This window comes from Gymnodraco acuticeps, unplaced genomic scaffold (genome assembly GCF_902827175.1).
Source record: "Gymnodraco acuticeps unplaced genomic scaffold, fGymAcu1.1, whole genome shotgun sequence".
In the NCBI taxonomy this organism is placed as follows: Eukaryota; Metazoa; Chordata; class Actinopteri; order Perciformes; family Bathydraconidae; genus Gymnodraco; species Gymnodraco acuticeps.
In genome coordinates, this window is record NW_022991877.1 from 1 (window position 1) to 15000 (window position 15000).

Here is a 15000-nt window from a genome sequence, read left to right on the forward strand (position 1 = left end):
CTCTGTCCTTAGAACCCTCGTGTCCTTAGAACCCTCTGTCTTACCCGCTTTCCTTAGACCCTCACATCGTACAAGGAAAAACTTCCAGAGAAAACCACAGTTTAAGGGGGGGAACAAATGGGAGAAACCTCAGGGAGAGCAACAGAGGAGGGGATCCCTCTCCCAGGACGGACAGACGTGCAATAGATGCCGTGTTATTAAATCGAAGAGATAATACATTTTAACAGCATATAGACCGAATGTTAGGGAAAGCATGTGTCTGTAATAAGAAGATGAATCCACGAGGATGTCAGCTACAATCCTGTGGAAGCCATCAGGGAAGCAGCATGGCGAGACCCAAGGCAGGACCGCAGAGACAGGTTCAGCCACGACCCGAAGTCCACGACTTAATCCAGAACTCAGGATAGAGGATCCAGGACACAGGACTACAGCAAGAGGATCAGCCTCGACTCCGGATCCCGGCGTAGATACAAAACAAGAAGAAAGATGTGGCTGGGTTAATCGGAACAAGAGAATACACAGACACAGACAGAGAGGGGAAAGGTCATTGGATAAAAGTTATTCTTGATATTCTAGAAAGATCTCATGAACTTCCCCACTCAATCTATCAAGACCCGAGCAGTTCTATTAGAAGTCCAAGGTAAAGGCACAGGCCGGCGCATACCGCTCATGAACTCTGACCCCTCTGACCCCTCAAGTGTACAAGTGAAGGGACACCGTGTGTCAGCTCCTTTTAGAATAGTATTTATTCTCTTCTCAGAGAAACAAGGGTATGAAAAGAACAGCCAGAAACAGAGGAAGAGAGGCACAACGTGACTACGTAAATGCACTCTCCTAAATATTAAACGAGTTAGAGGTGAAGAAACACAAAGCCAGAAATTGAAAAGAAAAGGCACCATCATGCTTCCCCTTAGAATAGGGTGGAAATTATGAAGACCCAAATTATGAAGAGGGGACACGGGATACTAGTGAAGAGGGACAACAGTGAAAAAGCCCAACGTATCCAACATACTAGCACTCTCCAAAGAGACAGAAAGTCAAAGTATACGCCGAGAGGCACAACGTGACTACGTAAATGCACTCTCCTGTATAAATTAGTTAAAGGGAAAGGGGGTGACAAACTAAACTAATCAAAAGAAGGAAGTAGAGAGGCCTAAGTGCCCTCTCCTAGATTCAGTTAAAGGAAAGAACTGGGGAACAAACAAGTACAGGAGGAAAGGCCCAACGAGTCAACGTCAACACACTCTCCTAGAATAGTTCAAGGTAAACGGGGTAGGAAGAATATAGTGAGAAACAGAGCTGAAAACGCTTTCCCTCTAGTCCAGGGTGAAAATGTAGGATAAGAAACAGAGATAGAGAGCACAACAACCTATCTCTTCGTCAGATGCACTCCCCCGCCTGGATAAGCGACTCTGTGCCCCATCCCCCTCTACCGGACCTTAGATCCGCAGAGGGAGAGGGGAGTTTAAGGTTTTAAAAGAAAACCCCGCAGAGATCCAAAAATGGATGAAGAAGTAATTACAAAACGGTTTATAAAACCAAGAGGTTATTCCTCATATTTCTAAAATGTTCTAATCTAATTCAGGGTTATACCAACTCAGCTCCAAGCAACCAGACTTAGCAACCAGTCAGTCCAGTCAGAACCTTCTCTGAGGTCTCCCCACCCCCAACCTACTAATCATAAAAAACTGAAACCCCATAAAACCCCAAAAATATTAATAACATTTAATAATATTAAAAATAGTATCAATTCTGAGGATAACTAAATAAATAAAATAATTAAACAAAAGCCAGAGAGAAAAAGTGAGTTTTAAGTGTTGATTTAAAAAAAACCAGGGTCTGGGCGACCTCACATGGAGGGGCAGAGTGTTCCAGAGCCTGGGGCCAGCCGCTGCGAAAGCTCGATGCCCTCGGGTTTTAAGCCTGGTCTTAGGCACTACCAGCAACAGCTGATCAGCCGACCTTAAGGCTCTGCCTGGGGTGTAGCGCTGGAGGAGTTCGGCTATATAGGCAGGAGCCAGCCCATTTAGGGCTTTGAAAACAAATAAAAGGAGTTTAAAATCTATTCTGAACCGAACTGGAAGCCAGTGCAGTGAGGCCAGAGTTGGGGTGATGTGGTCACGCTTTTTATGGCCAGTCAGAAGACGTGCAGCTGCGTTCTGAACCAGTTGGAGGCGTCTAATTGAGGCCTGGTCCATACCCACATACAGAGCGTTGCAGTAATCCAGTCTCGAGGTAACAAAGGTGTTAATAACCCTTTCTAGGTCTTTAAAAGATAAGAACGACTTGGTCTTGGCCAATAGTCGTATTTTGAAAAAGCAGGTCTTGACTACAGTGCTGACCTGCTTATCAAATGTAAAGGCGCTGTTGAAGGTCACTCCAAGGTTCATGACAGAGGGGAGGATGTATTCATTGAGGGAGCCCAGAATATCAACCGGAGGGTGAGGAAGTTTTGTCTCAGCCAGGATTTGATCTCTGTCAAGCAGTCCTTCAGCTGCTGTAGTGAGTTGGCATTTTGATTGAGAGGCAGATAGATCTGTACCTCGTCAGCGTAACAATGGAAGGGGATATTATGTTTAGTGAGAATTGAGCCTAGGGCAGTATGTACAATAGGAAAAGGATGGGGCCCAGAATCGAGCCTTGGGGAACCCCACAGGTAAGAGGGGCTTTGGCAGAGGAGAAGACACCTAACTGCACTGAGAAGCTACGGTCCGTCAAATAAGACCTGAACCATGCAAGAGCAGAGCCTGTGATGCCTGCGGACTGTTCAAGCCGTGACAACAGGATGCTATGATCCACAGTGTCAAAAGCAGCAGTTAAGTCTAACAGCACCAAGACAGCTGGGCTGCCTGAATCGGCGGCTAAGAGCAGATCATTAAAAACTCTTAAAAGGGCTGTTTCAGTGCTGTGCATAGGTTTAATGCCAGACTGAAACTTTTCATGGATGCCATGTGTGGTTAAAAACGACTGCAGCTGGGCGTAGACTACTCGCTCCAGGGCTTTAGATAAAAAGGGTAGCTGGGAGATGGGCCTGAAATTTGCGAGAATGGAGGGATCGAGATTTTCTTTTTAAGTAGTGGCTGGACCACGGCATGTTTAAAGGCAGCTGGGACACATCCTGAGCTAAGAGAAGTGTTTACAAGTAATAAAACACTTGCTCCAACTGATTCAAAAACATCTCTAAGGAAGCGAGAGGGAATGCTGTCTAAGATACAGTTTGTCGGCCGCAGGTGCTTGACTACTTCCGAGAGAGAAGAGAGGGATACAAGCTCAAAGTGGTCGAGGACAGCAGGGCACAGAAAGGGAGCAGGATCTGGGGTAGCACTAGTGTGGGCTAGCCTTAGAGCAGATACTTTTTCGATAAAAAATGTAAGAAATGTATCGCAAAGAGTAGTTGATGGCACAATTGGAGAGGCATCACAAGGATTAATGATCGAATTGAGGACATTCAAAAGAACTTGAGGTTTATGGCTGTTTTTGGAGATTAACAGAGAAATATACTCTGTGTTGGCTTTGACTGCCGTCTGGTAGTCAGAGAGGCAAGCGCGAAGAATTTCTAAGGAGACATGAAGTTTATCCTTTTTCCATTTTCTCTCTGCACGCCTACAAGCGCGTCTAAGAGCGCGAGTACAATCATTGAGCCACGGCTCTGAGAGAACTTTGTTGCGTCTAAGCGTCTAGGGAGCAACGGAATCCAGTATTAGTGTGCATGTCGAATCAAACAAAGAGATAAGCTCATCAGCACTAAAAGCACAGTTCACCTCTAATTTACAAATCGGATAAGTATTAAAAGCATCTGAAAACTGTGAGGCAGTCAAGGGGTTAATTGAACGCAGACAATGCGCAGGAGCACGTGATTCGACTCCTACAGAAGGGATCGAGGTTGTAAACAGAACCGGTAAATGGTCTGAGATACGCGTTCCTGCACAGATTTCATCCACAGAGACAGACAATCCAAACGATAATAATAAGTCTAAGGTGTGTCCTTTATCGTGTGTTGGGCCAGCCACAGACTGAAGGAGACCGAAAGAGTCGAGGAGGTTTAAAAAATCCCTAACCAGAGGTTTAGACTCGCAGCACACATGGACATTAAAGTCTCCGCAGATCAAAACACGATCATATTTCACCATGATCCCGGACAGAAAGTCAGAAAAGTCAGTTATAAAATCATTATTGTACTTTGGCGGACGATACACGACTGCGCAGAGTATAGGTGAGGCTGGATTCAGCTCAAAAAGCTGCAACTCGAAGCTAGCATAGCTAGTTACTGGGTGAAGCAAACGGCATTGGAGATTAGCTCTAAACACTGAAGCTATACCCCCACCATGGCCAGTGGTACGGGGGGAGCTGAAGAAAGTACAGTCGGGAGGAAGAAGTTCAGAAAACGGTACATACTCGTCGGTGTGGACCCAGGTCTCCGTCAGGAACATTAAATCCAGATCATGAGAGGTGAAGAAGTCGTTTAACAGGAACGTCTAAGATGCTAACAGATGCCAGATGCTAACAGGTAAGTGCGAGCCTGTAGAAAATTGCGACTGCCTCCCATGATACTCAAGTATCTACCTGCTCCTTGTCCCCTGAGCCATGTGTACCTGCTCCTTGTCCCCTGAGCCATGTGTACCTGCTCCTTGTCCCCTGAGCCATGTGTACCTGCTCCTTGTCCCCTGAGCCATGTGTACCTGCTCCTTGTCCCCTGAGCCATGTGTACCTGCTCCTTGTCCCCTGAGCCATGTGTACCTGCTCCTTGTCCCCTGAGCCATGAGTACCTGCTCCTTGTCCCCTGAGCCATGTGTACCTGCTCCTTGTCCCCTGAGCCATGTGTACCTGCTCCTTGTCCCCTGAGCCATGTGTACCTACTCCTTGTCCCCTGAGCCATGTGTACCTGCTCCTTGTCCCCTGAGCCATGTGTACCTGCTCCTTGTCCCCTGAGCCATGTGTACCTGCTCCTTGTCCCCTGAGCCCTGTGTACCTGCTCCTTGTCCCCTGAGCCATGTGTACCTGCTCCTTGTCCCTGAGCCATGTGTACCTGCTCCTTGTCCCCTGAGCCATGTGTACCTGCTCCTTTCCCCTGAGCCATGTGTACCTGCTCTTGTCCCCTGAGCCATGTGTACCTACTCCTTGTCCCCTGAGCCATGTGTACCTGCTCCTTGTCCCCTGTGCCATGTGTACCTGCTCCTTGTCCCCTGTGCCATGTGTACCTGCTCCTTGTCCCCTGTGCCATGTGTACCTGCTCCTTGTCCCCTGTGCCATGTGTACCTTGCTCCTTGTCCCCTGAGCCATGTGTACCTGCTCCTTGTCCCCTGAGCCATGTGTACCTGCTCCTTGTCCCCTGAGCCATGTGTACCTGCTCCTTGTCCCCTGAGCCATGTGTACCTGCTCCTTGTCCCCTGAGCCATGTGTACCTGCTCCTTGTCCCCTGAGCCATGTGTACCTGCTCCTTGTCCCCTGAGCCATGTGTACCTGCTCCTTGTCCCTGAGCCATGTGTACCTGCTCCTTGTCCCCTGAGCCATGTGTACCTGCTCTGTCCCCTGATCCCCACGTGTACTTGCTCCTTGTCCCCTGAGCCACGTGTACCTGCTCCTTGTCCCCTGAGCCACGTGTACCTGCTCCTTGTCCCCTGAGCCACGTGTACCTGCTCCTTGTCCCGTGAGCCACGTGTACCTGCTCCTTGTCCCCTGAGCCACGTGTACCTGCTCCTTGTCCCCTGAGCCACGTGTACGTGCTCCTTGTCCCCTGAGCCACGTGTACCTGCTCCTTGTCCCCTGAGCCACGTGTACCTGCTCCTTGTCCCCTGAGCCACGTGTACCTGCTCCTTGTCCCCTGAGCCACGTGTACCTGCTCCTTGTCCCCTGAGCCACGTGTACCTGCTCCTTGTCCCCTGAGCCACGTGTACCTGCTCCTTGTCCCCTGAGCCACGTGTACTTGCTCCTTGTCCCCTGAGCCACGTGTACCTGCTCCTTGTCCCCTGAGCCACGTGTACCTGCTCCTTGTCCCCTGAGCCACGTGTACTTGCTCCTTGTCCCCTGAGCCATGTGTACCTGCTCCTTGTCCCCTGAGCCATGTGTACCTGCTCCTTGTCCCCTGAGCCACGTTGTACCTGCTCCTTGTCCCCCTGAGCCACGTGTACTTGCTCCTTGTCCCCTGAGCCACGTGTACCTGCTCCTTGTCCCCTGAGCCACGTGTACCTGCTCCTTGTCCCCTGAGCCACGTGTACCTGCTCCTTGTCCCCTGAGCCACGTGTACCTGCTCCTTGTCCCCTGAGCCATGTGTACCTGCTCCTTGTCCCCTGAGCCACGTGTACCTGCTCCTTGTCCCCTGAGCCATGTGTACCTGCTCCTTGTCCCCTGAGCCACGTGTACCTGCTCCTTGTCCCCTGAGCCACGTGTACCTGCTCCTTGTCCCCTGAGCCACGTGTACCTGCTCCTTGTCCCCTGAGCCACGTGTACCTGCTCCTTGTCCCCTGAGCCATGTGTACCTGCTCCTTGTCCCCTGAGCCATGTGTACTTGCTCCTTGTCCCCTGAGCCATGTGTACCTGCTCCTTGTCCCCTGAGCCATGTGTACCTGCTCCTTGTCCCCTGAGCCATGTGTACCTGCTCCTTGTCCCCTGAGCCATGTGTACCTGCTCCTTGTCCCCTGAGCCATGTGTACCTGCTCCTTGTCCCCTGAGCCATGTGTACCTGCTCCTTGTCCCCTTAGCCATGTGTACCTGCTCCTTGTCCCCTGTGCCATGTGTACCTGCTCCTTGTCCCCTGTGCCATGTGTACCTGCTCCTTGTCCCCTGTGCCATGTGTACCTGCTCCTTGTCCCCTGAGCCATGTGTACCTGCCTCCTTGTCCCCTGAGCCATGTGTACCTGCTCCTTGTCCCCTGAGCCATGTGTACCTGCTCCTTGTCCCCTGAGCCATGTGTACTTGCTCCTTGTCCCCTGAGCCATGTGTACCTGCTCCTTGTCCCCTGAGCCATGTGTACCTGCTCCTTGTCCCCTGAGCCATGTGTACCTGCTCCTTGTCCCCTGAGCCATGTGTACCTGCTCCTTGTCCCCTGAGCCATGTGTACCTGCTCCTTGTCCCCTGAGCCATGTGTACCTGCTCCTTGTCCCCTTAGCCATGTGTACCTGCTCCTTGTCCCCTGAGCCATGTGTACCTGCTCCTTGTCCCCTGAGCCATGTGTACCTGCTCCTTGTCCCCTGAGCCACGTGTACCTGCTCCTTGTCCCCTGAGCCATGTGTACCTGCTCCTTGTCCCCTGAGCCATGTGTACCTGCTCCTTGTCCCCTGAGCCATGTGTACCTGCTCCTTGTCCCCTGAGCCACGTGTACCTGCTCCTTGTCCCCTGAGCCACGTGTACCTGCTCCTTGTCCCCTGAGCCACGTGTACCTGCTCCTTGTCCCCTGAGCCACGTGTACCTGCTCCTTGTCCCCTGAGCCATGTGTACCTGCTCCTTGTCCCCTGAGCCACGTGTACCTGCTCCTTGTCCCCTGAGCCATGTGTACCTGCTCCTTGTCCCCTGAGCCATGTGTACCTGCTCCTTGTCCCCTGAGCCATGTGTACCTGCTCCTTGTCCCCTGAGCCACGTGTACCTGCTCCTTGTCCCCTGAGCCATGTGTACCTGCTCCTTGTCCCCTGAGCCATGTGTACCTGCTCCTTGTCCCCTGAGCCATGTGTACCTGCTCCTTGTCCCCTGAGCCATGTGTACCTGCTCCTTGTCCCCTGAGCCATGTGTACCTGCTCCTTGTCCCCTGAGCCATGTGTACCTGCTCCTTGTCCCCTGAGCCATGTGTACCTGCTCCTTGTCCCCTGAGCCATGTGTACCTGCTTGAATTTGTCTCCAAATATCCATTAGATCTAAGGAGGCCTTGAGTTGTTGGGTTTCCTTTAAGGCCCTGTCACACTGTCCCGAAATTGACACCCGATGGACACACGATAAAGGAAATGTTCAAATTCGGCTGTGATCGTAGCAACATCGGGCCATTCGTGAGGGCATCTAAGCCATCGTATGACCGCCGGTGGAGTTTCTCAGGCTCCGGCAGCAACTTCGTGAGCGGCAACTTCGTAAGGCACTCGTGAGGACATCTTGTGAAATCGTGTCATCTTCGTGTTATCATCGGTGCATTCACCCTCACTCTGATCGGGGCGAATGCCCGATGGCACCGATGATAACACGATGCCCTCACGATGGCCTTACGAAGGGCACAATTGACACACGAATTCAACACGAAAATGAACCTTCGCAAGGTCCTTCGGCAATTTTTTGGCATGCCAAAGATTTTGCCACCGCTCACGAAGTTGCTGCCGGAGCCTGAGAAACTCCACCAGCGATCATACGAAGGCTTAAGATGCCCTCACGAATGGCCCGATGTTGCTACGATCACAGCCGAATTTGAACATTTCCTTTATCCTGTTGTTTTATTGCACAACAACATCATGTAAACATATTATGTAAATAACCCAATTTGTGTTCTGTGAAACTAAAAAGGATATAATATATTATTTTGAAGGACAGTTGACAGGAAGTTGTTGTTGTTATGGAAACAACATTACGGAGAAAACGTAATATTTTCTACATATAACGACGGACAGTCTACAGTCTACAGTCTACAGACTGTAGACTGTAGACTACAGTCTAACCAGTGAGACAGGCGAGCAGCAGCTGAGAGGACGACATGCTGAGAGACAGACAGGAACTGAAGCGCCACTTGCAGCCTGCAGACAATACTCAGGGCCACAATGTTCCACAAAGTGACTACCTGTAGACAGCACCCGGGGTCAAAATGCTCCACAGAGTGACTACCTGCAGACAGCACTCAGGGTCACAATGCTCCACAGAGTGACTACCTGCAGACAGCACTCAGGGTCACAATGCTCCACAGAGTGACTACCTGCAGACAGCACTCAGGGTCACAATGCTCCACAGAGTGACTAGCTGCAGACAATACTCAGGGTCACAATGCTCCACAGAGTGACTACCTGCAGACAGCACTCAGGGTCACAATGCTCCACAGAGTGACTACCTGCAGACAATACTCAGGGTCACAATGCTCCACAGAGTGACTAGCTGCAGACAGCACTTAGGGTCACAATGCTCCACAGAGTGACTAGCTGCAGACAATACTCAGGGTCAAAATGCTCCACAGAGTGACTAGCTGCAGACAATACTCAGGGTCACAATGCTCCACAGAGTGACTACCTGCAGACAATACTCAGGGTCACAATGCTCCACAGAGTGACTACCTGCAGACAGCACTCAGGGTCACAATGCTCCACAGAGTGACTAGCTGCAGACAATACTCAGGGTCACAATGCTCCACAGAGTGACTACCTGCAGACAGCACTCAGGGTCACAATGCTCCACAGAGTGACTAGCTGCAGACAATACTCAGGGTCACAATGCTCCACAGAGTGACTACCTGCAGACAGCACTCAGGGTCACAATGCTCCACAGAGTGACTACCTGCAGACAATACTCAGGGTCACAATGCTCCACAGAGTGACTAGCTGCAGACAGCACTTAGGGTCACAATGCTCCACAGAGTGACTAGCTGCAGACAATACTCAGGGTCACAATGCTCCACAGAGTGACTAGCTGCAGACAATACTCAGGGTCACAATGCTCCACAGAGTGACTAGCTGCAGACAATACTCAGGGTCACAATGCTCCACAGAGTGACTACCTGCAGACAGCACTCAGGGTCACAATGCTCCACAGAGTGACTACCTGCAGACAGCATTCAGGGTCACAATGCTCCACTGAGTGACTACCTGTAGACAGCACCAGGGGTCAAAATGCTCCACAGAGTGACTACCTGCAGACAGCATTCAGGGTCACAATGCTCCACTGAGTGACTACCTGTAGACAGCACCCGGGGTCACAATGCTCCACTGAGTGACTACCTGTAGACAGCACTAAGGGTAATAACGTGACCTTTCTTTTACTAATTGTATTTTTATATTGTATTTATTCATATTCTTATCTTACTTTACGTTATTTCCATATTAATGAATGAGGTCTTTTAAATTTGCTTTGTTGCCTCCTTTGTTCCCACCCGGACCCAGTTTACAGACACACCGTTGTCATGGCTTCTCTTTGGCATCATCATGCTAACGATGCTAACAACAACAACCAAACCTGAAGCTAACTGGCGCTAACTGGGAACTACCTAAAGCTAACTGAAGCTACCTGACTCTACCTAAAGCTAACTGACGCTAACTGACTCTACCTACAGCTAACTGACGCTAACTGAAGCTACCTGAAACTACCTGAAGCTACCTGAAGCTACCTGAAGCTACCTGAAACTACCTGAAACTACCTGAAGCTACCTGAAGCTACCTGAAACTACCTGAAGCTAACTGAAACTACCTACAGCTAACTGACGCTAACTGAAGCTACCTGACTCTACCTAAAGCTAACTGAAGCTACCTGACTCTACCTAAAGCTAACTGACGCTACCTGACTCTACCTAAAGCTAACTGACGTTAACTGAAGCTACCTGACGCTAACTGAAGCTACCTGACTCTACCTAAAGCTAACTGACGCTAACTGAAGCTACCTGACTCTACCTAAAGCTAACTGACGCTAACTGACTCTACCTACAGCTAACTGACGCTAACTGAAGCTACCTGACTCTACCTAAAGCTAACTGACGCTACCTGACTCTACCTAAAGCTAACTGACGCTAACTGAAGCTACCTGACTCTACCTAAAGCTAACTGACGCTAACTGACTCTACCTACAGCTAACTGACGCTAACTGAAGCTACCTGACTCTACCTAAAGCTAACTGACGCTACCTGACTCTACCTAAAGCTAACTGACGCTAACTGAAGCTACCTGACTCTACCTAAAGCTAACTGACGCTAACTGACTCTACCTACAGCTAACTGACGCTAACTGAAGCTACCTGACTCTACCTAAAGCTAACTGACGCTAACTGAAGCTACCTGACTCTACCTAAAGCTAACTGACGCTAACTGACTCTACCTAAAGCTAACTTGCGCTAACTTGGAACTACCTGAAGCAAACTGACGCAACCTGAAGCTAACTGACTCTACCTGAAGCTACATGACTCTAACTGAAGCTAGCTGGGAGTTACCTGAAGCTAACTGAAGCTATCTGACTCTATATGACTCTGAAGCTAACAGTTAGCTGCTGTGTGTCGACAGCAGCCCCCCCGCAGAGACAGCAGTTGATCAGTGAGTGTGTTGATCTGTTTTTAAACCATAACACTGCAATAAACCACCGGGTTACAGAGCACCAGCTGTTTATATCAGATTCAGGAAACACCTGGAGCTCAGGTAAAGGTATTACAGATATCAGTTGACCCCCCAGCAGTGAGAGGCGTTCAGGGTCAGGGTCAAGAATTTTGCAGTTTTTTTTAGATTCAGCCCTTTTTCACCTTAAAGAAAGCAGGTCAGTGAAGGCATCACCAGATCTCCTCAGTAACAGGCAGCAGGATAACGAGTAAACTAGGTGATTCAGTAAAGACCAGGGTCTGCTCCCTGCAGGTTCACAGTAAAGACCAGGGTCTGCTCCCTGCAGGTTCACAGTAAAGACCAGGGTCTGCTCCCTGCAGGTTCACAGTAAAGACCAGGGTCTGCTCCCTGCAGGTTCACAGTAAAGACCAGGGTCTGCTCCCTGCAGGTTCACCATGACCAGCAAACCTGCAGCATGTCAGGCTGTGGCGCCGCTGTAGACCCTGGTGCTGGTCCTCCTACTGGTCCTGGTTCTGGTCCTCCTACTGGTTCTGGTCCTCCTACTGGTCCTGGTCCTGCTACTGGTCCTGGTGCTGGTCCTCCTACTGGTCCTGCTACTGGTCCTGCTACTGGTGCTGGTGCTGGTCCTCCTACTGGTACTGGTTCTGGTGCTGGTGCTGCTGGTAAGTGTCGGTGATGGTCTGTATGTAGCTGTGTGGAGGTGTGTGTAGCTGTGTGAAGGTGTGTGTGTGTGTAGCTGTGTTCTGGTGTGTGTAGCTGTGTTCTGGTGTGTGTAGCTGTGTGTAGCTGTGTGAAGGTGTGTGGAGGTGTGTGTAGCTGTGTGAAGGTGTGTGTAGCTGTGTGAAGGTGTGTGGAGGTGTGTGTAGCTGTGTGAAGGTGTGTGTAGCTGTGTGAAGGTGTGTGTAGCTGTGTGTAGCTGTGTGAAGGTGTGTGTAGCTGTGTGAAGGTGTGTGTAGCTGTGTGAAGGTGTGTGTAGCTGTGTGAAGGTTTGTGTAGCTGTGTGTAGCTGTGTGTAGCTGTGTGAAGGTGTGTGTAGGTGTGTGAAGGTGTGTGTGTAGCTGTGTGTGTAGCTGTGTGAAGGTGTGTGTAGGTGTGTGAAGGTGTGTGTAGCTGTGTGAAGGTGTGTGTAGCTGTGTGAAGGTGTGTGTAGCTGTGTGAAGGTGTGTGTGTAGCTGTGTGTGTAGCTGTGTGTAGCTGTGTGTGGCTGTGTGAAGGTGTGTGTAGCTGTGTGAAGGTGTGTGTAGCTGTGTGAAGGGTGTGTGTAGGTGTGTGTAGCTGTGTGAAGGTGTGTGTAGCTGTGTGAAGGTGTGTGTAGCTGTGTGAAGGTGTGTGTAGCTGTGTGTAGCTGTGTGAAGGTGTGTGTAGCTGTGTGTAGCTGTGTGAAGGTGTGTGTAGGTGTGTGGAGCTGTGTGAAGGTGTGTGTGTGTAGCTGTGTGAAGGTGTGTGTAGCTGTTTGTAGCTGTGTGAAGGTGTGTGTAGGTGTGTGGAGCTGTGTGAAGGTGTGTGTGTGTAGCTGTGTGAAGGTGTGTGTGAAGGTGTTTGTAGCTGTGTGAAGCTGTGTGTGTAGCTGTGTTCTGGTGTGTGTGGAGCTGTGTGTGTAGCTGTGTGAAGGTGTGTGGAGCTGTGTGAAGGTGTGTGGAGCTGTGTGAAGGTGTGTGGAGCTGTGTGAAGGTGTGTGTGAAGGTGTTTGTAGCTGTGTGAAGGTGTGTGAAGCTGTGTGTGTAGCTGTGTGAAGGTGTGTGTAGCTGTGTGAAGGTGTGTGTAGCTGTGTGAAGGTGTGTGAAGGTGTGTGGAGGTGTGTGTAGCTGTGTGAAGGTGTGTGTAGCTGTGTTCTGGTGTGTGTGTAGCTGTGTGTGTAGCTGTGTGAAGGTGTGTGTAGCTGTGTGAAGGTTTGTGTAGCTGTGTGTAGCTGTGTGTAGCTGTGTGAAGGTGTGTGTAGGTGTGTGAAGGTGTGTGTGTAGCTGTGTGTGTAGCTGTGTGTAGCTGTGTGTGTAGGTGTGTGTGAAGGTGTGTGTGTAGCTGTGTGTGTAGCTGTGTGTAGCTGTGTGTAGCTGTGTGAAGGTGTGTGAAGGTGTGTGTAGGTGTGTGTGTAGCTGTGTGAAGGTGTGTGTGGCTGTGTGAAGGTGTGTGTAGCTGTGTGAAGGTGTGTGTAGCTGTGTGAAGGTGTGTGTGGCTGTGTGAAGGTGTGTGTAGCTGTGTGAAGGTGTGTGTTGGTGTGTGAAGGTGTGTGGAGCTGTGTGAAGGTGTGTGTGTGTAGCTGTGTGAAGGTGTGTGTGAAGGTGTTTGTAGCTGTGTGAAGGTGTGTGTGTAGCTGTGTGAAAGTGTGTGGAGGTGTGTGGAGCTGTGTGAAGGTGTGTGAAGGTGTGTGTAGCTGTGTGAAGGTGTGTGTAGCTGTGTGTGAAGCTGTGTGAAGGTGTGTGTAGCTGTGTGAAGGTGTGTGTTGACGTTCTGTTAGAGCTCCCCTGTCCGGACCGGCCTCTTCTTAAAGGGTCATATCCTCTCCTCTCATCCTGGATCAGAATATCTTTTTAATCTGCTGGAGCCTCTATCTGTCCGGAGAGACAAGCACCATGTACCTGATAGAGTCTATAGACTCTATCAGGTACATGGTGCTTTGCTGGAGGAGCTCAGGTCAGAAGACTTTCATTGAAGCTGCTGAGCATCTGATGAGAAATCCTTTGAATCTGAATTTTGAATTTGAATAAATAAAAACTAAATCTCTCCCCCCCCCCCAGGTGCGTGGCGCCCCCCCCTGGCAGAGAAGGCCCTCTCAGAGGCGTCCCCCCCCCTCAGGTACAGAGAGCGACCCCCCCTGGCAGAGAAGGCCCTCTCAGAGGCGTCCCCCCCCCTCAGGTACAGAGAGCGACCCCCCCTGGCAGAGAAGGCCCTCTCAGAGGCGTCCCCCCCCCTCAGGTACAGAGAGCGACCTCCCCTGGCAGAGAAGGCCCTCTCAGAGGCGTTCCCCCCCCTCAGGTACAGAGACGCCTCCCTTCTCATCTGGCAGCAGCAGCAGCAGCAAGAGGCTCCGCCCACAAACTACCTGAGCCGCAGCCATTCCACCTGCTACAGCCGCTACGGGAACCAATCAGTGGTGATCAGAGACCGGACGCACCTGAAGGAGGAGGGGTCCAAGATCTGCAGCCTGATGTAGAGCCTGAACGCACCACGGAGCCTGAAGGAGGAGGGGTCTAAGATCTGCAGCCTGATGTAGAGCCTGAACGCACCACAGAGCCTGAAGGAGGAGGGGTCTAAGATCTGCAGCCTGATGTAGAGCCTGAACGCACCACGGAGCCTGGAGGAGGAGGGGTCTAAGATCTGCAGCCTGATGTAGAGCCTGAACGCACCACGGAGCCTGGAGGAGGAGGAGGGGTCTAAGATCTGCAGCCTGATGTAGAGCCTGAACGCACCACGGAGCCTGGAGGAGGAGGGGTCTAAGATCTGCAGCCTGATGTAGAGCCTGAACGCACCACGGAGCCTGAAGGAGGAGGGGTCTAAGATCTGCAGCCTGATGTAGAGCCTGAACGCACCACAGAGCCTGAAGGAGGAGGGGTCTAAGATCTGCAGCCTGATGTAGAGCCTGAACGCACCACGGAGCCTGAAGGAGGAGGGGTCTAAGATCTGCAGCCTGATGTAGAGCCTGAACGCACCACAGAGCCTGAAGGAGGAGGGGTCTAAGATCTGCAGCCTGATGTAGAGCCTGAACGCACCACGGAGCCTGGAGGAGGAGGGGTCTAAGATCTGCAGCCTGATGTAGAGCCTGAACGCATCACGGAGCCTGGAGGAGGAGGAGG

The 15000-nt window shown here is 51.0% G+C and overlaps 1 protein-coding gene across 6 annotated transcripts in view; it reads left to right on the plus strand.

The window, feature by feature from the left end:
- The first annotated feature begins 9700 nt into the window (after window positions 1-9700).
- LOC117535469 (snake venom metalloprotease inhibitor 02D01-like) overlaps window positions 9701-15000 on the plus strand; it is a 6369-nt gene continuing 1069 nt past the window's right edge. The window contains exons 1-3 of one of the 6 annotated variants that reach the window (XM_034199935.1): window positions 9701-9908; window positions 11637-11871; window positions 13945-15000. The exon at window positions 13945-15000 is cut by the window's right edge and continues 1069 nt beyond it. In XM_034199935.1, the coding sequence (XP_034055826.1) occupies window positions 11664-11871; window positions 13945-14360 (624 nt within the window). In that variant the 5' untranslated portion in view covers window positions 9701-9908; window positions 11637-11663 and the 3' untranslated portion in view covers window positions 14361-15000. Of the gene's footprint in view, window positions 9909-10308; window positions 11872-13944 lie in introns of those variants that run through there. The other 5 variants (XM_034199932.1, XM_034199933.1, XM_034199934.1 and 2 more) reach the window with 5 other exon arrangements.